Source organism: Strongylocentrotus purpuratus, unplaced genomic scaffold (assembly GCF_000002235.5).
Source record: "Strongylocentrotus purpuratus isolate Spur 01 unplaced genomic scaffold, Spur_5.0 spur5_scaffold_3, whole genome shotgun sequence".
NCBI lineage: Eukaryota > Metazoa > Echinodermata > Echinoidea > Camarodonta > Strongylocentrotidae > Strongylocentrotus > Strongylocentrotus purpuratus.
The window spans coordinates 10,797,617-10,821,625 of record NW_022145609.1 but is presented as its reverse complement, the minus strand read 5'-3'; the positions used below and the strand labels follow the sequence as shown (position 1 = coordinate 10,821,625).

Here is a 24,009-nt window from a genome sequence, read left to right as displayed (position 1 = left end):
AACACAATCAAAGACTACTCTACAAAAATCAATTCAAGGGCAAATTCAATACCCTATTGTATATCCCATAGAAACCGTGTTCAGATAACGTGATAAACATCATTGTCATGTTCGCATATTTCAATGGGCGACACACACGGCTATTGAAATTGGCTTAGGTTGATTTTCAAAAGAAGTTATGATCGAGTTAACAGATAAGGTGACATGCAAAGGTCATGTTTTATTTTCCTTCACTGACATAAAGCAAGGCGGACATATTTTCTGTTTGTTTGGAGCCAGAAGGGCGTTCAAGTCTGTGTAAAAGTATTGGAACTAACAGCCTTCTGCCTCTCAACGGATGATACACATATCACAAATCAAGCCAAATGTTATGGTTAAATCCGACTATGACGACTAGACTACAACATGACACTAAACAGGTACAGTATGCTACATGAGATAATATAGAGACTTGCCTACATTTACTCACATAAGATATAACGGAGTTTAAATCAAGGTTTAGATTGATATTTTATCACAACTTCAATATAAACATTCAATGACATTTAATTTTTCCCAAAAAATTGTCTATAGTATGTGCACATCAAAATATTCAACTTTACAAAATATATTCATTCATTATGGCAGTATTTGAAATATTAGACAAGGTAGAATATTGATGATTAATACTTTGAAGTAATAATTTTGCAGATGTTAAATTTACCATTCACCGTCTACATTGAAATTCAAACAATAGTTAAAGGAAGAAAATACATAACAAGCAATGAGGTTGTGTTGAAGAGATTTAAATGGATGAGTGAGTCACACTGCACCACTTGTGTCTGCTATTACCAGGCTCCATGAAATATCATAACAAAAGACGACTCTTCATGGATCATGTCATTGAAAGGTTGATAACTTCAGCAGCACAGAAATTGTGCTTTGTTTAGCGTTACTGAATTCCCATTTCACCGCCCCCCCCCCCCCCCCCTATTCCTCCAAATAATGGCAGACACAAAGTCTAAGGTAGTTTCAGCCTTTTGCAAGCCCTCGAGGCGGGGCTTTGGATGAGTCTGAATGAGTTGAAAATCATTACATACCAGAGAGGCAACAGATCAAACAATATATTACATTCACCCTTATTGACAAGAATCTGTCAATTTGGAGTCGGTGTAGAGTCAGATCGGAAGTACGACTGACGTTAGCGAAATGTAGTGGCGCAAAAAGGCGCGTCCGGAAAAGCAAACTGCACAAGTGTTGACAATCATAACTGAATCACACCCGAGGTAGAACCACATCTTTAGAACATGGAGCTGGTAAATGCATCAACCAGCTCGATGAGGCTTAATAGTGGCTTAAATTTTGCTCAGAAATGTCAGACAAGAACTTTCAATAAACAAATATCATCAATTATCATGCATTTGGTATTGATTCCGGACATGTTTTTTTCAACTTCAAAAATAGTTTCAGTTTCTTGCAAATGAGGTATGAAAGTCCATTCAGATTGGTGATAACGTGTGAAGGCTTGCAAATAGCCGAAAGTGCTTTTGACCAAACGTGACCTGTGTATGATTCAGGAATGACTGCAGGAAGTCATTTCAGTACAAGACTCTAAAAAACATATTCCTCATGTAAAATCATACACATGTATAATTATTTTCATCCATATAAACATGCTCTCACCAAAGTGGATTGAAATGTCTGAATTCAACACCATTGGGAAGATGTATTCCAAAATATAAAATGAAGATCAGAATAGTGTCAGTTGTACAAATGGGAACTAGAGATGCAAATAGTTTCAAGAGTTGGTGTGAAAAAGGGCCCTTATATCAGTCCAAAAATGCAGCATATAAGATTAAGTGGTAAAAAAAAAAGATACACGACACTTATATTTTAAACTGACAAAAAAGTTACGAGTATGCAGTACGTCATATCGATAGAATGGTAACTATTGCAGTAACCATGATGCAATATTATGTACTATACAATAGTGAATATGATATACACTCATATCGTCCTTGTTTTCACGAAGTGACGGTAGTGAGGAAAACCGTCACGCAAAGTGAATGCAATTTTTTTTCACTACCGTCACTTTGTGAAAACAGCGACGATATGTGCCATGTAGACCTATAATGTATGCATGTCGTGTCCATGTAACAGATTTGTGCTTATGGGGCAGCAATATGGACTATTCTTACGGCTACGACAAATCTTTCAAAAAATATTTATTGGGAAATGTTATTCAGAGGTTGGAAGGGGTTCAAATGATATTTCAACTCATCTTTTCTTCATCTTTGTAGTATCTTTGTAGTAAGCACCAAGAGTATTTCAAGTTTATTTAACAACATTATATTTTAACAAAACATTGGCGAAACCTCAAACAAAACGTAGGGACTCTTCGTTACAAATCAATGGTTACTTTTACTTCTAATAATATGTCTTGTTTACCCAGGGTAGCCTCACCAGTATTGATACTGTTCTCCCTAAGGCCTTGCAATCATATTATTACTGCAGCTTTAGCCGAGCTGCCATGAAAAGGCGCTCAAGCATTCAAGGAATTTCTTCCTATTGTTACTATTGCATTATTTACATCAGATTCAACTTGATTCAGTCTTGATATCACATAATACTGATAAGGGTGTTATGATTGGATTCACAAATCAAACATGCATCCTGCACATGTATAAACATGTACTGTACATATATGATACAGACAAAAGAAAATTGTTCATTTTGGAGAAAGATGAAAGATAAAAATTCACCTCTCACAAGAATACGCAACGTCATAGGCTAACAAAGAAATAAAATGGGAGTTCAATTAGTAACTGTCGATCAGGAACATACATGTAGGCCTACATGTACTACTGAAGTTTATCTGCAGCATAACCCTATGAGCTTGTGCTATCCTTATTCTAGTTAAGAGTAAAACGGCACATTAATGTTTGCCTACATTTATCTAACATTTGACTCAATAAGAGAGATAAAATCACAAGTTAAATTACAGAAATCACAACTGTAGAGAGAATAATGTATACAACTGAGAAGAAATCTGGTTTGATTATGATATGCCAATCAATTGCAGCACTGATAGATTCACACACACAAGGTCTATATTGTATAACTACAATGTAGATCGTTTGGTATATACCGGTAGGTATACAATTGAAGCGATACTGAACTGATGAACTTTCTGCCCTAGTGTAGTTTATTGCACAGCGCCATCTCATGGTCAACTTGCCAACAGTGCGTAATCCAATACATAATTCCCACTTCGCAGACGGAGGACTCGATACGAGAACCAACGGCACAGCTAGGGGAGCAGCAAGATATAGAACCATACTGCGAAAGCCGACCCGAGATGGCGCTAAAAGGGGATTCCCCGGTAGTGCTTTTAGTACAGTATGGCTTTAAATATCACAATGGTGGCTTTAAATATTACAATAGTGGCTTTAAATATCACAATGGTGGCTTTAAATATCACAATAGTGGCTTTAAATATCACAATTGGTGGCTTTGAGCAGAGGGATGGGGGAGGGGGTAGAATATGGGCAGTTAAAACTTTGACCTGGATATATAAATTGTTATACATCTGAAAAATTGCTCATTTGAAGATAACCAACAAAATATATAAAGCAAAGTGTTGCCATTTGATAAGATGAGTTACAAAAATGCCTATGAATTGAATTCTAGTGGTTTTTCACACGTTACTCTTATAACCTTTCTATTATAGGATAATCAGTCAAACTTGGGGGGGGGAATCTAATTCATCAAATCTAATACCTAAAATAAGAAAAGAAAAATGTGCAAGAGCATCTGGAAGAAGAAAAAAATGCAGGTGCCAAGCACTCTATTTACACTCAAAACAAATTATTTCCTGCTTTTCTTTTCTTCAAATATACAATTTAGCCCAAATATTGATTTAACATTCAATATGGGTACAGCTTGCAAAATTACAAAAACAAATAAACTAACAACAATTACCTCACTGAAATACAAATTTGAAAAAATTACTATTTAGCACCATCACGAATAAAGCAAATTTTAAGACAAAAACCCTGGTCCAAAGAACCTAATTGGGAAGAGGTTAAAACTTTCAGCAAAATTGCTTTCAATGAAAACAGGTGATATCAATCAATCTAAATAATGTGATTTCTTTAGAAAATAAAATGTAGAGACACTGTAACAACTGCAGAGAGCTAGAAGGGCATCAAATTATTGACAGTATGTTATTTTACAAAGTTAAACTTCTGTGGCTCTCGGCAGGCGACTAATAAATCAAAATCAATAGGCCATTTCTTACTGTAATCAAATTAAATTCACTCATTGTTAAGTGCCTTGCTACAAATAATTTCATTCCCACTTATACAAATATTTTTTGTCAAATAGTCAGAATACAAATTGCATACATTCCGCGCTGTTAGGATGGACAAGCCACAATGTTTGTCCTACCTAGCAACAGTGAGTGCATGCATTTAAAATTCCATCTATTGAAATACAAATATTTGTAACAGGTGAATGAAATAGTTTGTAACATGGCATTCAACAAAGATGTATGCATTGAATTTGATTACATAGCGAAAAATAGTCTATTGAAGTACAGGTTACTAGAATCGGTTCTTTGAGAGGTATATCACATCTTTTCCAATATTACTGCATTTTATCATTGTTCAAGGGTTAGATGTACCAACGTTATAGAGCAGCATTTTGATTTCAAGACTCCTAAAATATTGTCATTTACGAGCCAGGAGAGCATTATAGACCCTGTCTGAAGTTAAAAATGAAGTAGATGATTTATATATCAATGGAAAGCTTGTAAGCTAAAGATAACAATTATATTAATTATATGCTATTTTAGTGTCTGTCAGAAGAGTAACAGCTCTCTGAAAGCTCAAAATCTAAAGCTTTGAAAGTCGGCTCGATGACATCATCTCATGGGATTCCTGACTGACCTAAAGGTTTATAATAGTGATTGCAGCATGAGCTAAATCCAGGATTTTGTTTTAGAATATGAGGCAATGTTACCGAGTCACTTTAAAACAGAGAATTCAAGTCCTTTTGACCCTCATTGGATGATATATTACTATGGCCAGTATTCAGGAAATTGCCAACACCTATTCCAGACTTGTAATAAAAAGACTAAAGTAAGAGGTAAGAATTAAGGATGAAGTTATGTCACCGAAAGTTGGTCCCTGTTTTGAAATAGACTGGGTATGACCGCCCCATGACATTTCCCAAGATATTCGCTATCATACTCGTAAACCACAACAAAAATGTATTCCAATATACAGATAACATAAGGGCTTTCAAACATTACCTGGAATAAAGCAAGGATTTTTTTATCATACATCCGATACTCCATTATGTATTTTTTTTTTCCATCAAAATTTCTATATTGCTGGCATATTGGCAGTGAACAGCATTTATACAAACCTACAGGCATTCTAATACAGTATCTAAACGTACTTGAGGCTTTTAATAATTACATTTCTGCTACTTTCTAAGTGCTAGTTTGCAGCATCTCCATGTGAATAGTTACCTGAGAGAAAACCTCCCTTTCTGAGATTTTAAAACATTGATATATTCAACTAACGAGACAAAGAGCAAAATTTCCATGACACGTTGGCATAGTTTATCTACAAAATGATTGATAATTACAAATTATCAAGGACATCATCATGAAGTATCAAATTTAGACATCAGTGTCGTGAGAAAGGAAATGAACTTGAGTTTTGAAATCTATCAAACTTTCTACTTGACCAAAACCATGGTGCGGATGAGACAAAGGTGTAAATTCCAGCCTATTCCGGTTTTTATTTGGTCATTGATTCATTCCTGAAGTTGTACAATATATAATCTTCGAGGTTGTTCTTAGATTTAAACAAAAAAATGAAGAGGTCTGTAACAAATAGACACTAATAGGAAGCAGTATTACACAAATATTACCAAAAAGAAAACCTGAATATATTCCACACCATATAACTTGACATTGTACTTACTTTGAATTCGATTTCAAACAAAAATGGATATTTCAAATCCTTTCTTAGTCCATCTAACAAAAAACTGTTTAATGGTTGTAGGCTAGCTGATTTTCACTGTGAATATAGGATTTAATAAGGGTCTACTGTCTTTTTTCTACAATAATTGTAATACTAGTGTTTGAGGGAATTTTGTCATACCTATGTTATGCATTTGATTTGAAACAGGATTGGCACACACCAGCTTTCATAGATAATGATAAACAAATTAAAAATGGATGACTTAATGACATTCCCTACCACATACCTGCCCAACCAATCCTTCATAGAAAGTACGCCCCAAATACACCTAAAAGTTGTTAATGCACACAAATTCAAAGCAGCTACATGTATCACAAATAATTGTCAGGAACATACAATACGCATCATGGAAGACGACAATAGCTCTCAAGCAGCCAAAAATAAATTACCTGCAGCCACAGAGGATCAAATCAATATGCATAAGAAATAAAGAAATACAATTTTTATAAGAATTAAAGAAAGTACATACAAAAATGAGGGTAACCATTGCTACTTCACAGGTACACAGTTGCTGATATGCAGATACTGTAACATCAAATGCAAAAGATTATGGATTAGTTTTACCAGCAGAGTACCCAACAAAACAAATGTAACATGTGTCTGCACTTTTATGAACGACGACAGCGGATTGGTCGACTGGTAAATCTATAAACTATGAATTAGCTTCATTAGGCACAATGTATCACATGCACTAATGAAGATAGATTGTTATCACGTGAGGTCACTACATAGCATCCTTGCTATGTTTCTAGATTAGACATATTGAACTCATAAATGTTACCCTGCATTGATTTTTTTGTTCACATTTTTCTTCTGCCAATATGGCATGTCTTGACAACTAGTATCCTATCACTGAAAATTAATTACACACAGGGACCCTTGCTTGGCTATCTGAAGCTTCAAACAAAGCTTGCGTTTGACTAACAAACTTCACCGTATCATATTTCTATCACCTTATGCGGATTCACAGCATACACATTTCCATACTACACCCACGTTTTCTTACTTCAAAGCATCAATAATAAACATTGATAATGCTTTGATTGCAATATATTTGTCATATTTCGATGCATCTTTGACAACTACGTAAATGCTAAAGAAATATAAAATTTTCAGAACTGAGGAGACGATACAAAACTGATCAGAAATGAAAAATTCATTGCCTGTTCCACTGGCATTAGGTATCGACTGAATTAAGACAATTTGTCCCAAAATATGAGACATGTAAACATAAGAAAAGCTAAAGTTTCTCTCTATTTCTCACCTTTAGGCGATTTGAAGACTGGTTGAGAGTCATGTAGTATAATGGCAGTAAAGAAACTTTTTTTTGTATGTACACTACACTACTTGTATCATAACATACAAGTCCTATTTCAACTAGGTTACTTCCCTCTCAGTTATTTGCACTCTGTCTCCCCTACCGACGCAGTGGTAGAATCAATCACTCGCAGAGTGCTTATATGTCACACAAGTGGCAAGGTTGAGAATTGCTGTCAATAGTACTGATGATTCCATTTCAATTCGAGGGGTGAGCCCTGCAAAATCAGAAGTGGAGAATCAAATGAAATTAATATCAGCATAAATATGGAAATTTAATTAGGTGTACAGGACCCTATATTTTTACATGTAATAACAATATAATTTACATTATCCCAAAAATAAGAACTGCTAGATTATATTTCATGTTTAATACAGATTCATCATTGATTCTGTCCCTGTTTCAATACAATCCAAAAAAGATCAAAAAACGTGATCAGTGTGGTTCAGAATTTCCAGAAGTTATAGTATAATATATTATACATATATTATCTCCTGCTGCGAAGTTTGTGCACATGTACTGTTTTTGTTGATCAGGAAGCCAGAATCCACTCTACTGCTCTCTGAGGTAAAGAGCAGTATAACAGTGGATACGAGCACAGTGATTAGATATGTGCAGCAGGCCCCTTTCAATAAAAATAGACCCAGTAACTCCTTGAATATTACAATTTATGTTGCATTTCTAGGACTACTGAATTCTTTTTTCAAATTGGAGAATATACCGTTCTGAGCTGAAATATACATGTGTTAATGTATTTGATTGATAAAACAGACCACTTTTAAAGGTACTATGTCCCTTTTGCAGCCAACCTCAAATTCTGTAGGACTTTGCAGGAATTATGAATATGTCATGTATGTCCTATCTGTGAAATTTAAACGTTGGCAGTGTCCTCATATTCAAATTATGCAAGGAAACCTGTTTAGTTGCTAGACTTCACTGTCAGACACTATTGAGTGACTGACTGACTTTTTTTTCTTCTTTGGTAATAACACACATGAAAACAGTTGTAAAGGGTACATGAGCATTTGTCTACATCAATAACCCACTTCTTGTGATGGCCAAGATTAAATTGATTGAATCTTTGCGCAGCATAAAACGTATGACCATTCGGTACAATTGTCTGAAAATCAAGACTATTACTTTTGGGCTCTATAGCCCTAAAGTCAATTTGACAACTAATAGTCGTTATTTTCCCACTTGAAGCCCCACCTTTTTTAGGGAAGTTCTAAATTAGTATTATCTTTCAAATGCAGTTGGAATTTAACTTTTTCGTTTTTTTGGCCTGCAAATGGGACATAGTACCTTTAAGGCCTAAAGGGGCAAATTTTTCATTGCCATCCAATTTCAGGAAACAGGTTTCTAATTGTTTAACCTGGGACCCAGGCACCTAGTTTGTAGTCCCAGCCCTAAAAGTCTTACCATAAATTTATCTTGGTGTTCCATACTGCATGAGGTAGCTTGGTCCGTGGCCTGAATGGGTCACCGGCATGTAATTCCCAGTGTTTGGGAGATAGGTGGGCATGCCTAGATCGCCCGTCTGCTGGTTCACTGCATACTGGGGCATCACACCGTTCATTGCATACCCTCCAGGAAGGGGCACTGAGCTGGGTAGGGGCGACATGGTAGGGGGGAGAGACCGAGCCCCATGGGACGGGGGCGTGGCACGCATTGAGCCATGGCTGTCAGAGTGGGTCGAGTCGCTGGAGGAGGGCGTTCCTCGGGAGCTGGGGGGCGGAGGAGGGGTGGAGAAGGGAGATCGGTAGCTCTCGGTCGACGACTGCAGGCTGGAGTGGGATTGGCTACCACCACTGCCTCGATTCTGGGAGCGGTCTAGTAGGTCTGCTTGGGGGTGGATGCCAGAAGATGCCAGGGCACTGGTGTAGTAGGTGCCACCGGTGAAGCGTTGGGTGCCGGCAGACGTTGTTAGAAGGGTCTGTTGCGTAGTAATGGGTGCACCACCTGGTGGTGGGTTAGGAACCTGCTTTAAGCCTGCAGACCTAAGCTCTATGAATGGCCCAAGGTTAGGGTCATGCTTGCCATGGTTACTACTGCTGCTGTACTTAGTTCCCTGCTGACTGGACACTGCAGAGCTGGAGGTTGTAGATGAGGAGCCTTTAGAATGGTAATGACTGGAATGTTGTTGCTTAATGGCTAGCTTGGGTGGATCATGAACAGGAGGTCTCTGCAGAACAACAGTCGGCACTGGGGATTGTGTCTTGCCTTTCTGTCCTTCGCCCTCTTTCTTCTGTGTTGATGATCCAACTGCACTATGCTTCTTACTTTGTGCTTCCTGACCAGGAACATTCAGAGAGGAGGAGGGTTTGCAGTTCCATCTGTTCCCCTTACGAGAGAATTTCTTATGGAACTGAACATCTGTATAACTAGTGTCCTCCTGTGGTGGAACTGTATTACGCTTGGCTACAACCGTCATTACCTCAGTCTTAGTGCTTGTTGATGAACTACTACTAGAATTACTAACAGTGCTGCCTTGTTTTAAGCTTGATGAACTAAAAATGTTTTCTTCTTCAAAATCCTTTCCAGGGGTCTTTGGAGGAACTAGCTCATCCCCAGAGGGGTCTTGTTCTAGAGGTTTGGGAGATAGCTTCACAGGGATAGGCTTCTTGCCTTTGGGTGTGTAGTGTCCACTCACGAACATTGTTGGCTCATTGGCCGATTTGGCTTCCGATTTCTTCTCCTTCTGTTCCCTTTTTCCACTATTAGCTCCTGCTTCATCAGAACCCTGGATTTTGTTCATATAGGCCATCTGCCAGGGATTGGGTGCTGCGGGAGTCATGCCGTGTATTGAGGTAGCACACGCCAGTCCAGCGTTGCTCAGCTGTGCAGAAAGTAGATCGTGAGGCCCTGCTGCCGCTGGTCTGACACCAGCCTGCGACTCATGCAGGGTAGGCATGTATCGGCTACCAGCAGGCATCTGACTAGGATTGTGGGTGTCCCAGGAACCATGAATGTCTCCTGGGCTGTTGCCTGCACTCTGACGACGGATCTGCTTGCTGCGATCCAACTGAGATGAAGCGAATGCTGCAAGGGCATCTATCTTGCTACTGATGTTTGCCTGTAGCTTTTTGGTGTTGGGGGACTCTCTCACATTGGAGGTTTCAGGATCTGAATTTGTATTTGATTTTTCCCCTGGATGTGAAGAGGGGGGGGGGGGAGAGAAAACAAAATATTACTTGAAAATAGGAACTAACCCATATTATTCATCATTAAAAATCATATACTGATTAGAAAAACACATTTAATTTGTTTAATTAAATTTTTTTACTGGGCAATTATTCATGTTTGACAGGTAAGTATCTATGAGAGCTTATCCAAAGGATAAAACACTAAAGTTCCAATAAATTATAAATAATTACAACCAAAATGTATTAATAAAGGAATTGATGACTGGCAACCAGTTATATTTTATTCGCTCCTTTCATTATAATCAGTATCAAATTAATATGTAACAACCATGTTAATGACATAACTAAATTCCTAACTGAACTAGAATTAATTTCTAACAGTTCATTTAGAATGAAAACTTCATCCCTAGATCTGTAATTGACAGAAAAAGCGACAATATCCAAAGAGAAATTTGTTCTCACCTGAATTCTCTGCCTGTGATATCGGTACACTCTCTCTACCCGTCTGCCCAGCTATAGCTCCCTCAGGGGATGGGATTGCACTAATCTTTAAAGGTTGATTAACATTGGTCACCATGGTAATAATGTCCTGTGTTTCAGTCATAGCTCCGCCCACTTGGCTTGGCTGATTGCATTTCTCCGTCACAGCCACCTTTGAAGGGATGTTCTGCTCAGCAGCTGATGTTGGGACAGGACGCTTGCGACTCTTCTTAGCTTTGTTTGATTCTGTTTTCTTGGAGGATGTTGAGGTGGGGGTGTTTGCTGCCTCACTGGCTGAGGATATCTTGGTGAGTTCTTCTTTGGACGAGGACGCATCAGAGCTACGTCCACTGTCGGCATCAGTGACATTCCTGCCAAGCGTAGGATGACTCATGGCAAGGGATGATAGGGTAGGAGTATCCACCTTGCTACTTGCAGTCAGATCCTGCCTGGGGTCTGGTGGATGTCCAGATGCAGGAGGGTAAAGAGTCACATTCTGAGGACTAAGTGGAGGCTCACTTGTGTCTAGAGAACTGTTGAGGACCTTACTGACCTGGGCTGCAGGCATGAAGCGATAGAGACCCGAGTGCTTCATTTCTAGCGGACTAATCATGCAGGACTGCAAAAGATGGTGTACTCCAGCACTTGATGTAGCAGTGGGGACTCCGTCCCTGGATCCAAGGGATGCCATTGAGGTGTGCATCATCGGACCTTCTTGGAGACCTCCTGCGACTGAACTCGTCACAACATGCAGCGCAGAGGAATGTACTGGTTCAACTTTGCCAGAATATCCTTTCTGCGTCTGCTGCATCTGCTTGTGGGCATTCAACATCAATTGTCCAACATCACTTGCAAACTCCTTCCCTTTGTCGTCTCTCAGCGCCATTGGACTGCTTTCCATTGAATTGGAGAGTTTCCTCTGCAGTGCCACTTTGCCAGGTGACATGTAGGAATGTTCCCCTTCCCCTGGCCCACCTTGGAAAGCTCTAGGTGATTTATGGGTCCCTGGTGTACCCTCGCCAAGCCATGACTTGGAGTGTACTGGACTGCTTGAGTAGCTCCCAGATAGTCTCTCATGCTTAAGAGTATCCTCCTTTATTGCTGGAGGTGAAACAGGAGGTCCTACAATGTCTTTGATCTTACGACTCTTCTCAGAGCCCTTGTTGCGACGCTTTTTCTTTGCTGCCTTTTCTGGTTTCTTGGTGGTTTCGCCAATCTTTTCTAGTGTAGTGACTTCAAACTCCAACTTCTGGACCTGCAGAGGAGAAAGCAATAGAAAAATGCATCAAATTACAAAATCTGAGTGATGCTGATTATTGGTCAGGGTCTATAAATCATTCCAAATTTTGCACTCTTTTTGGACTGTGTAAAGGCCCGACTCAGTGGCCCGAATTCACAAAGAAGGTTTGTAGACAAACCTAGGTTTATGTGCGTAATATGACACGTTTTGACGCGTTTCAGACCAAGGTTTGTCTGAGCATAATCTGGTAATTCATAATAGGTTAGTAACACATCTACATATTTCCATTTTCTCATAACTGTGATAAAGTTGAATATTGCCAAGACTGATAGCAAATATGATATTCTAATTAGCATAATGCTGACTTTCACGGACTACTTCAGGAGTTCTTAGCAAAATAACTTTCCAAAATACATACTCTACATGCAGTACGGAGATTAATGTCTTAAAATCTTTGAATGATATCTCCATTCAGAACCAAACCAAGACCCCCTTTTCATTAACATAGCATCTCTGTTTGTATTTTTGTGTTTTAAAAAAAAGCAGAGCAGGTGATAATCTCCTGAATGATGATGAATGGCTTGGTCTTTCCATCAATAATAAAATTTGTTTGAACGTTTGAAATAAGATTAGCAGTGTACAGAGTAAAATAACAAAGGACCCAGCCGAGAACCTTGTGGAACTCCAAAAGGCACTGCGAAATCATCAGAGTAAATAACAAAGGACCCAGCCGAGAACCTTGTGGAACTTCAAAAGGCACTTGGAAATCATCAGAAATCACATCGTGTATTTTGATCTTTTGATATCTATTCGCCAAGTACGACTCTAACCATTTAATCACAATCACAAAAGCAAGGCAGGTGATAATCTCCTGAAAAATGATGAATGGCTTGGTTTTTCCATCACAATCACATAGAACTTACCTGTCTCTTGAGTTCTTGTTGGTTACTGAACTCCTGGATGATCTGCTCTGTAATGAGAGAAGCTGCCTTGGCGTTACTAGCACTGTCACTGTTATCCCACTTCCCACTGTGCCCCAGCAGCTGGGTCACAACCTCTTGATTACGAGTCTCCACCTGTAGGGTTAACAGGGTTGCACACATATTAATTAGTCTGATAAAATCCAAGCATTATGAAATTCTATACGAGGGGTCAGTGACACAAAGACGTTACTCCATTTTGAGAAAAAGTGGTTTATGTGTCACTGAGCACTTGGGCCGTAAGGAGTTAAGTCTATGTTTCACTAGCCATTGACTTCAATGGGGTGTTGGGTGGAGTTAAGTCTTTGTGTTTCCTGGAAAGCCCACATTTTCTGAACATTTTGATATCAAATACTCATTTGGGCAAAATATGAAGTTACGTCATTGAGTCACTGAACCCTCGAACTGTGTCTAACAAACTTCTTACCCGTAACTGCATGTTAGAATATCTGTGGTCTCCTTGATATACCATCATTTCCCTGCCATCCTCTTAATATCACAAATGACGTGTGCAGAAATTTGTCAAAAATGGAAGAAGAACTTAACATATTTATTAACAGCTTTATATGATTTTATGTTACAAGTTAGTTGCTGCCTGGCTATAGAGATAAGACAACCCCTGAAAAGGATTTTGAAGATTTTGAAGAGGAAAACGTTTTTAGTTCATTTAGTTCAAAACAGAGCAGCCCAGTGAATATAATCTGTTTGACTTTCTACTTTGCATTCTAGTCACATTCAGAATTAATCTGAAGCGCTTGAATTACTGAAACGCAAGTCAGTGTCACTCACTAGTTTCCTATTGTCTGCTTCAAGGAGCTGCATGTTGGTCGTGAGAGACTGGTACCTCTCCTGCAGCTCCCGGTGCTTGCCTACGATCTCCCTAGACTTGGCCACCAGCTCTGACGGTGACTTGGCCTGGATGCCTAGCTTGTCTAGCTGCTGGTTGAGCAGTCGTACACCCTCCTTGGACAGCATGGAGATCTGATCCTCTAGGAGACCACGCTTCAGGTTCAGCTGTTCATTGTACAACTGAAAAAGCAAGAAAAATCATGGAAGTTTTTATATCAGTAAAATCAAGGGTGATAGTGAGCACTTTCCTCAACACCCCCCCCCCCCCCCCTTGAGTAAAAAAAAATAGCATTCAGGGAAAAAATGGTATCTAACAACATTCTTTCCTTTTTAAGTAAGAAAATTGGGGAGAAATTGGGAAAAAATAGGAAAAACAGGTGTAAAATTGGGAAGAAAACAAATCAGAAAAAAATATGGTAATTATCTTACATTTTGTTGAATATGCAAGAGTTTGTCATGAATCACCATTCAATGAACCATGTGATGAGCAGCTTGTATTTCTTTTTTTTATGGACCATTGGTTGGATATGCATGATTTTGTCATGACTGGTGTGTTCGATGAACCAATGAACAGACCCAAATTGCCGATGTGAAACGCTACTTTACAGGAGAGAATGGGCAATTTGAAATGGCACACACACACACTAACTACACATTCAAATTTTCATATTTACTTCTAAAAATTGTACGAAATACGATAATATCATACTGGTTGGCAGCTCTGTTCTTGTAACCTACCTTTTCTTCTTCCAATTGTTTCCTCACTAGGTCAGTGTATGGAGGAGTCTTCATGTAGGATAGAAATTGCAGCAATTGCATTTTATAGTCATCTGTCAAAAAAAGTAAAAAGACAAAAAGATGATTAAGCAATCACAGACAAATATATAAGCAAGGCAAATGATATGAAATGGATGATTACGGATATCTGCCAGTTTCTCTGTCATTTCTGTAGGTTTTTTTCTTCTTTTCTGTCCAATTAACTTCTTTATGTTTTAATCAGTGTACTGCCTCATGTCTGAATGGGCTATTAGTAAGGTGAAGGCCTCACCCGAAAGCCACTGAATGGATGGCTCTTAGTCCTTCTGACGATGACTCGGTTTCCTCTCTCTATCTCTCTCTCTCTTTATTGGCCACACTTATCTCATTACATACTGCCTTCATTTAATTGTCGCTTGTTTGTTTGTTTGTTTGTTTGTTTTGTGCGGTGAAATGGTCTCGATTGCTCATCAACTCTTGAGTGATATGCCACACAAATAATCTCCCTGTGCCGCATTGTATTTATCACGGGATAGATATACAAAAGGCTTCACGATTATTTGTTTCAGTGCAAGATTATGCTGTACTGATATTACTGATATTAAAAGAGTTTTCATGGAGCTAATCAGGACCAGAAATGGGTAATTCTTCAAAGCCATTGTGTTGCACAAAGCAATCTTCCAGGTTAATGGTGCTTCTTCTTTTGTACTAAACTGCACATGAGGTAAACAAGCGACTGTGCTGAGAGGCGAGGAAAGCAACCTAAGCATTACTGATCAAAGCAAAGCAGGTAAATATCTTCTGAAGGATGATGAACGGCTTGGTCTTTCCATCAATAATAAAATTCATTTGAACATATGAAACGAGATTAGCAGTGTACAGAGTAAATAACAATGGACCCAGCCGTGAACCTTGTGGAACTCCAAAAGGCACTGGGAAATCATCAGAGATCACATCATCTATTTTGATCTTCTGATATCTATTCGCCAAGTACGACTCAAGTAGAATCCATTTAATCACAATCACATACAACTCACCAACAAGCCACTGAATGGACGCCTCTAGGTCCTTCTTCTGACGATGACTCGGTTTCCTCTCTCTAGATTTGGGCCTGGATTTCTCTTTGACTGGGGTCACCATGCTTGCTAGGTTAAAGGACATCCCAAGGTTATTCAACATACCTGCAAAACAACAAAAGATTTTGTAATAAAATAGTCTTCTTCTTCTTCTGTTGAAGTACAGGCCACCATGCTGTTGATGTATCTTCATACTTTGAGGTTGTGCAGATATATGTACCGTGCTGTGGAAGATCAAGATTACTAGCAAAATTACTGAAATGGTTTCCTTAGCTAGAAGACAAAATGAATTGTGGATAGTTGGTAGTGTTACAAGTTCTAAAAAAGGTAACTTGTATGACTTTAATACACATCTTAAATACATCATCAAATATACTACAGGAGAATAGTTTTTGAATTACAAACAATTATAAACAGTTAAAAAGAAAATGTAAATGTTAATAATTTTGTACATATAAGGGGGAATTTCAAGATGAAAAGTTAGAGATAAATATTTAGTATGTCCATACGTGTCAAAGCTACTTTTTTTTTTTCCTTCAGTAAACATTGATTGAACATGTTTTTACCCTACTCGTTTTCCCCAATGGACTGTAGTGTTATGAAAACCATTAGGAAAAACACAAAATTTGGTTTCAATTTCTCAATCATAAATATCTTGATAATCAGACAGGCGATTGGCTTGTAAAAGTCATGGGGTTCCTGACTGACCTCAAGGTTATAATTATCATTGCAGCATGAGCTAAATCCATGATTTTGTTTCAGAATCTGAGACAAAGATACTGGATCCCTTTCAGAGTGTGACTGCCTCCTTAATTGCTCCAAGGACTCACCATTACTCTTATCTGGGGGTGACTGACTGAGCGAAACTGTGTGTTGATGCAGAAGATCCATCCCTAATGCAGCTGATTTCTTGAGTTCATCCCGGGCCCTACGACTCATCACATTGTCCGCCTTCTTTGGTCTGCCTCTGCCTCTCAATGAGGAGTCCTACAATATCAAAATGACAGAGACAGTTAGAATGAAGTAAATACAGTCAAACCTGCCTACAGCGACCGTCCAAGGGAAACACAATAAGTGGTCTTTGTAGACAGGTTCCTTTACTACATGTTTCAATGAGAAACCATTTTCAAGGGAAACAAAAGAGGTGGTCCTTGTAGACAGGTGGTCTTTGTAGAAAGGTGGTCACTAAAGCAGGTTTGACTGTATCAAGGTATGGTCTTGAAAACCTGTTTAGTAGCAGAATGGTGCAAACTACTTGAAAGAGATCATGCAAAACAAAATTTGAGTAAGTTGTCAAACATATTTTTTTAAATAGTCAATACAAAGAAGGTGACTCACAAAATGTTGTAAGAGAAAAAAAATAAAAAGAGGTTGAATTCAGCAAAATTGATCTCAAACTGCTTTACAAAGAGATTCTGAACATAGGTGATAGCTTGTTGTTGGTGTTTGAAATTGCCACCTCGACAAAGTTATGTCCTGTACGCCAGTTGCTGAAAGGAATCAGATGTCACAATTGGTTGTCTTAGTGTAAGATGGTCAAGAGGGTTCGTGATGGATCAATACCTAAATAGAATGTCAATTCCTCTAGATAAAAGTGACACAAGTAACTTCTTGCTTTGTATTTCAAGAATCTATAGAATGAAGAAATTATGTTTTTACATGTAGATTTGTTTAGCAATCTATTTACGGTAGGGATTCCTTCTTAAACTTTAATTTTGAAACACAGTATGAAATAACCAGAGTATGCTGATGACCGGAATATACACAATGATTATAGGGATGAGATGGTATGACCATTAATGTCTAAATCGGACCACAGGATCAAAATCTTGTCTTTTCCGTTGTCTTATTGGTCACTGGTATAGATAACCATTGTTATAGAGTACCGAAGTGCTAACATCATATTCGCTCATCATCCAGGTTACTAAACAACAAATGCCTGTTCACCATAAAATCATTGAAGCAGGGTGAATTCAATGTTTGGAGTTGGTGTGATCCTAACACCTTTGTTTATATAGCACAACATTGTTTGGAACCAGCAACCTTGGCATCTTGGTCAGTACGATGTCACACTTTAGCAGAGTCATTCTTGATTGACATTAGAGCGCTTTCGCAAACACAACGGAAGCAAAGACAGGGAGTGGAAAATGTGCACACATTGTGTGCGGGTAAGCCTGAATCCGATGACCGGGGTAATAATATAACTGTAAAGCGCTTAGGCACATCGTTGGATCGATGTATTGAGCGCTATATAAAAACACAGATTATTATTATTATTATTATTATTATTAAAGACGACGGGAGAATTACGGCGATACAGGTCTTCTGTTGTGTTTAGGGAACGAATGCTATCATGGCCTTGTACGGTCGTGAAAATCAACCAGACAGAGAAAATTGGGGTTCGTGCATGCGCAGGTTGTTTTTTCGCTCGCGTTACCGTCGTCTTTGTGAAAGCGCCCTACTTAATACTACATGTGCACATAAACACAAGGAATCTGGAAGTATATATGCCACTTTAGGTTGGCAATAATTCTTCCATGAAAAGGATCCCTGCAATGCTCTTTGGGTTAAAATCACCTCACAAACTGCAAACACACAACAATGAATTGGGTACCAATATGTAAGGATCAGATCATTCATCAAAAGAGAAATAGAGTAAGGTCAACCATTTCCAAAACTTACTTTGAAGAGGGGGTTGTTCCAAATATTTTAAATCATGTCATTTTTTTAAGGTTGAAGGTATTTAAAGTTATGACAATTAGTGAAGCTTGCAAATGGTTTATGGTCACAACTTTAGAAGAATAATCCATTGTTAGCTTCTAGGAAAATCTTTTAATAGAGGGCTGGTCATACAGCAGCAATTTATCGTAATCAAATCGTTTATATGTGGCCAGCACTTAACACATTCACATGCAACAATGTAAGTATAATGTGAATAGATTGCTGCTATCAGGCATTGCATGAATGTGTCTTCTATGTATATCATTCACAGCCAGTCATGCTAGGCAGTTAATGAATCATGGATTACATTTTTTACAACCAAACTAAAAAGGTCTCCATCCTTCCTGGAGGACAAAATTATATAAAAACTAGCTCTCTAATCTTTAATCTGATTCACATTATTTTAAGGTGGTATCTTATTCAAGCACAACATTAAATGTAAAGCTGTGTTAAACATTAAAATGTGTAAGAATAAAATGAAATTACAAGATGTGAGGGAATAATCGCTAAATTCAAGAAACCAAATGAGATTAGTTGCAATATGGTGAGAAAATAGTGAGAAAAGGAGGATATCTCCATTGATTATTCATCAAAATTAAAAAATAATCATGCTCGGATGAAAAATGAATTTAAAAATCTGACCCAAACTACACATTGTGACTTTGTAAAGTACTTCATGTTTTTCTCCAACACAAAAATACAACAACAAAAAAGCAAAAAGTTTGTTTTTCTTCCCAAAGTAGGTTTTCAGGCAAAAGGCCTTGAACCCCCCCCCCCCCCACTTCCCCTCCCATCTCCCTACCCCTCCTCTTCCCCTTCCCTTTCACACCTCCATCAAACTATTTTCAAAGATGAGCCAGTCCAGGAAAAGCGGGAGAAAGTAAATGTAATAATTTATCAAACAACATCAAAGTGCTTTTTAAAATTTCATAAGTTTAGAAATTAGATTTCCCAAATCACAGACCAGTAAAAAGTAGTACATACATGAAATTTTGGGTTAGCCAAAAAAAGAAAAAAAAGGAGAAAAATCCATGATTAGAATGGAACTCGAAAAAGAATGAAACACACAGAATCAAATTTGTCTGACCTTTTTTTCTTCTTTCTTAGGGATTTTGATTGTCTTTTGTTTAGCTGGTTTAGGCGGTGGGGGCATTGGAGTTTCCTAGTTAAAGGGGAAGAAATAAAAAGGTACTCTGGGGTTTGTGGAGGATGAACTGTCAAAATTGAAGAAACAAGATGCATACATCTACTTTAATGTGAATGTATAAAAACAAGGGAAGATATCATCAATACCAACTTGCTGTCAATGTGAAGTTGTCAAAACAAATCGTAAATAATCTTAATTTTCACATTTTCTTTGTTAGTTATCTTCATGCAGTCTAAAATACATGGGTCACATTCACTGAAAATCAAATAAAATGGCAAATCATAAAATTATAATATCCTTTAATTTTATTTAAAAAAATCATATGCAAAAGGCTGATTTCTACAGACTTCAAGTTTGAGTACCGTACTACAAACACAAACAGTGTTCTATTAATACAGTTTAAGAAAGTTTTTAAGGAAAAGATTTGTAATTTATTCTTCTTTGTCATCATGAATATCATTATCAATAATAACATCAACCAATATGTATTTGGGATTTTTTAAAAAGAGTAATAGCATTTTTAATGATAACATCTGGCCCGGTACAAGTTTAGAACGAGTGAAAGTTACCGTTTCCGAGCTGTCTTTATTCCTGCGCCTTTTCCTTCTTGAAGCTTGAGAGGATACATCTGAATCCTGTCCAAGGAACAAAGGAGAAAGAATTAAATATTTCTGACTGTAGGTCAACTCTCCCACTGTGACACACATCCCCTAACTGCCTGCAAGAAGCCCCACATGTGGCATATCTGATTTCGGTATTGACATGCACGGACGGAAAATATTCAAATCGTAAAATTGAAACATACTCTAGATGGGTCAAGAAGTGATTAAGACAATTTTAATGTGTTGGTGCGAGCAAACGCACACATGACGACGTGCGCGTGGATATTACTATTGCTGAATATTGACCCTAGCCCTGAAGTTTATGTGCCTAGACCTGGGCTCCGTCCAAATCAAACGTATGTCCTTAAAATTAATCACAAGTTTATAGTCTCCTTGTGACACAGGGCTCTGAAGTTTATGTGTACTAAATTTGGTTAAGTTTTGATGGCTGGTATGAAGATACGCTTGATAATATGATTTTACAAAATGGTGCCTAGATGCCATCCTGGTCGACTGCCTACACTGAGAGGGAGAGGTTTTCTAATCCTGGACATTAGGAATTAGTAAAGCAAATTTGATGGAGATCAGGTGTTGCATTTTTAAGAAAACCATAAAAAACAAAAGGATAAAAAACTAGATGGAATTCGACAGCGCGCAGTCGAAAATGATGCCTCTGTCATAGAGCAATTTTACAAACCAAAACAAAGAAATTTTTCGGATTCAAGTTCAATTGTAATCCATTGACAGGTTCTCAGAATATCGTGATTACAAGCAATTTCTCATATACATATATATGACCCTTTGATCTTTGACCTCATGACCCTAAAATCTACTCAGTTCATTGGCTCTGCAAGATGTCCTGAGTTAAATAGTAATCCATCTGTCAGTTCTAATGAGAATGTTCACAAGCTATTTTTGCATACATAATGAGCCCATGATCTTTGACCTTTGACCTCATGACCACTAAATCTAATCAGTTCATCGGCTCTGCAAGTAACATACATGACCTAAGTTTGGCAGCAATCCATCAATCGGTTCTTGAGATAACGCGATCACAAGCTGTTTATGCATACATAATGAGCCCTGTGACCTTTGACCTTTAACCAGATGACCCCAAAATCTAATCAGTTCATTGGCTCTGCAAGATACATACATGACCAAAGTTTGGCAGGAATCCATCAATCGGTTCTTCAGATAACGCGATCATGAGCTGTTTTTGCATACCTAATGAGCCCTGTGACCTTTGACCTTTGACCTCGTGACCCCAAAATCTAATCAGTTCATTGGCTCTGCAAGATACATACATGACCAAAGTTTGGCAGCAATCCATCAATCAGTTCTTGAGATAACGCGATCACAAGCTGTTTATGCAAACATAATGAGCCCTGTGACCTTTGACCTTTAACCTCATGACCCTAAAATCTAATCAGTTCATTGGCTCTGCAAGATACATACATGACCAAAGTTTGGCAGGAATCCATCAATCGGTTCTTCAGATAACGCGATCACGAGCTGTTTTTGCATACCTAATGAGCCCTGTGACCTTTGACCTTTGACCTCGTGACCCCAAAATCTAATCAGTTCATCGGCTCTGCAAGATACATACATGACCAAAGTTTGGCAGGAATCCATTGATCGATTCTTCAGATAACGCGATCACAAGAACGGGACGGACGGACAACCCGAAAACATAATGCCTCCGGCTACTTTGTAACGGAGGCATAAAAAAGAAAAAAAAAAGATTCAGACAAAATGAAGAGGTGATCTGCAGGATCTGCTGTAGAACACCTAAACAGTGTCTTACCGGATCCATCTTCTCACTATCCTCCATCATCTCATCATAGTTCTCCTTCATTCCATCTCGATTAGCAATCCATTCCGACCACTGGCGACGGGTGGTTGGTCCATAGACTGCCGAGTCGCTGTCGCTCGAAGTCTTGCCGAGATCAAGGGATCTCGAAGCGAGGTAGTCAATGTTACTGCGCCTGGGGCGCTTTGCTCGAACGCAGCTTTTGTAGTATTCTTCCTGCAAGAGAGAATCCAGAAGAAGCGAGAAGAAGTTTAGATCATGTTTATGCTTTTCAATGGCTAATCAAAAAAAAAACAAAGGTTGACAGGCAGGGTTTCAGTATACAAGTTCATCTCTGGAACACTGACCTCATAAAGTCTTTAAGACTTCAAACAGCCATTAAAAAAAAAACACTTTAATAGGAATCTTTGAAATAAAACTTACTGATTCTCCCTTAATGTTGTCACGTTTTCTGTTATATCATACATTGTGGAGAGAAGACATTTACTTCTGGATCTCACATTATATCAAAGTGAAGTCACAAATCTTCGCATCATATTGTTCTCTGTTGATTAAATTTACCTTCAAAAGACCTTCTGTTTAAAGCCTGCAAATAAACTGATATCTGAAACAAGCTATCAAAATAGATTTATCTACTTGTAATATCAGGAGCTCTTGTAGCGCAGTAGAATATATGATGGATAGTTTATGCGCTCTATAAATGTATTATTATTATTATTATCATTATTATACATCATGAAGATGAGGAAAAACTTCAGTATCGTAATGTGAAGTAGTATCGTAATGTGAAGTGGCAGCTAGTGATTATGCCAGAGAAATGTAAGGCTGATTAAAGTCAGTCAAGGAAATCTTTCGCTATAAAATAATTATAATCTGTGAATAGTGAATGTTCAAATGAATGTGATATCTATTTGATGAATGTATGAATATGCCCATGCTTTGCAAAAGAAAAAGAAAGGCAATGACCATGTTGCTTTGAGATGGAAGAGAAAATCAAAATGTATAAAATCATGCATAAATGGTACCAAATCATTCAAATTGTTTTCTTCTATATACCAACTGGGAAGTATTCTTAGCTTGCAAAAATCACTATGCAATGAAAATTAACTGAGAAGTTGATTAAGTTTATTAAAAATCCAACAAGTCAGAAATTCAACAGGTAATAATGAATAAATTACTGTCGATTTATCTTTCTTTCCTCTACTGGAAAAAAATAAAATATTTTGTCACATAAATATATAAATTAATAAAAATTTCAATAACAAAATAACTTGAACACATCAAATGGGTAGTTCTGTTGTTTTTAGCAAATTTCCCATTAAGTCATTACTCTACATAACGTTTGTATTTCCTGTTAAACTACTATTGATTTAAATCTTACATTTGTATATTTAGTCATCAAATTGATTGTTAGTATTCAAAGTACATCAAAATTATCTATTTCTTCATCCGCATATTTATTTTCCCAGTGTGTTTATGATTAAGATTTATTATAAGAATAATTACCCTGAGTTTTGGATCCTTGAGTGTCTGAAAGTATTTTTCCAGCTGTATAACACATAAAGAAGATAAACAAACAATAAATCCCTCTGATGGGGGTAAAATGAGCCATTCAATAAAATCAACATGATGGGGGTGATGTCCATATATTTCTATGAAATAAAAGTGTTAGTTATGTTATTTAGTATAATTAGATAGAATAATTTTATGCAAGGGTATGACTTTGAAACTAAAATGGAAAAAAAAAAGGGTTGTAAAAGAATTTATATAATATCGTATCTTCCTTCAATTACAGCGTTTAAGACTACTTTCAGCGAAGATGTAACTTTAATTTAGATTTGTTATGGAGATA

At 37.7% G+C, this 24,009-nt stretch overlaps 1 protein-coding gene across 3 annotated transcripts in view; it reads right to left on the bottom strand.

Moving 5' to 3' along the window:
* Window positions 1-5,329: 5,329 nt before the first annotated feature.
* The window catches only part of LOC100891935 (histone-lysine N-methyltransferase, H3 lysine-79 specific), a 41,961-nt gene continuing 23,281 nt past the window's right edge, over window positions 5,330-24,009 (bottom strand). The window contains exons 12-23 of one of the 3 annotated variants that reach the window (XM_030995949.1): window positions 23,664-23,705; window positions 22,152-22,373; window positions 20,315-20,380; window positions 19,686-19,760; window positions 16,708-16,864; window positions 15,839-15,982; window positions 14,784-14,875; window positions 13,986-14,225; window positions 13,140-13,292; window positions 10,959-12,231; window positions 8,773-10,500; window positions 5,330-7,570 (exon numbers count right to left, since the gene is read on the bottom strand). In XM_030995949.1, coding sequence (XP_030851809.1) covers window positions 8,780-10,500; window positions 10,959-12,231; window positions 13,140-13,292; window positions 13,986-14,225; window positions 14,784-14,875; window positions 15,839-15,982; window positions 16,708-16,864; window positions 19,686-19,760; window positions 20,315-20,380; window positions 22,152-22,373; window positions 23,664-23,705 — 4,185 coding nt within the window. In that variant the 3' untranslated portion in view covers window positions 5,330-7,570; window positions 8,773-8,779. The remainder of the gene's footprint in view (window positions 7,571-8,772; window positions 10,501-10,958; window positions 12,232-13,139; window positions 13,293-13,985; window positions 14,226-14,783; window positions 14,876-15,838; window positions 15,983-16,707; window positions 16,865-19,685; window positions 19,761-20,314; window positions 20,381-22,151; window positions 22,374-23,663; window positions 23,706-24,009) is intronic. The other 2 variants (XM_030995951.1, XM_030995950.1) reach the window with 2 other exon arrangements.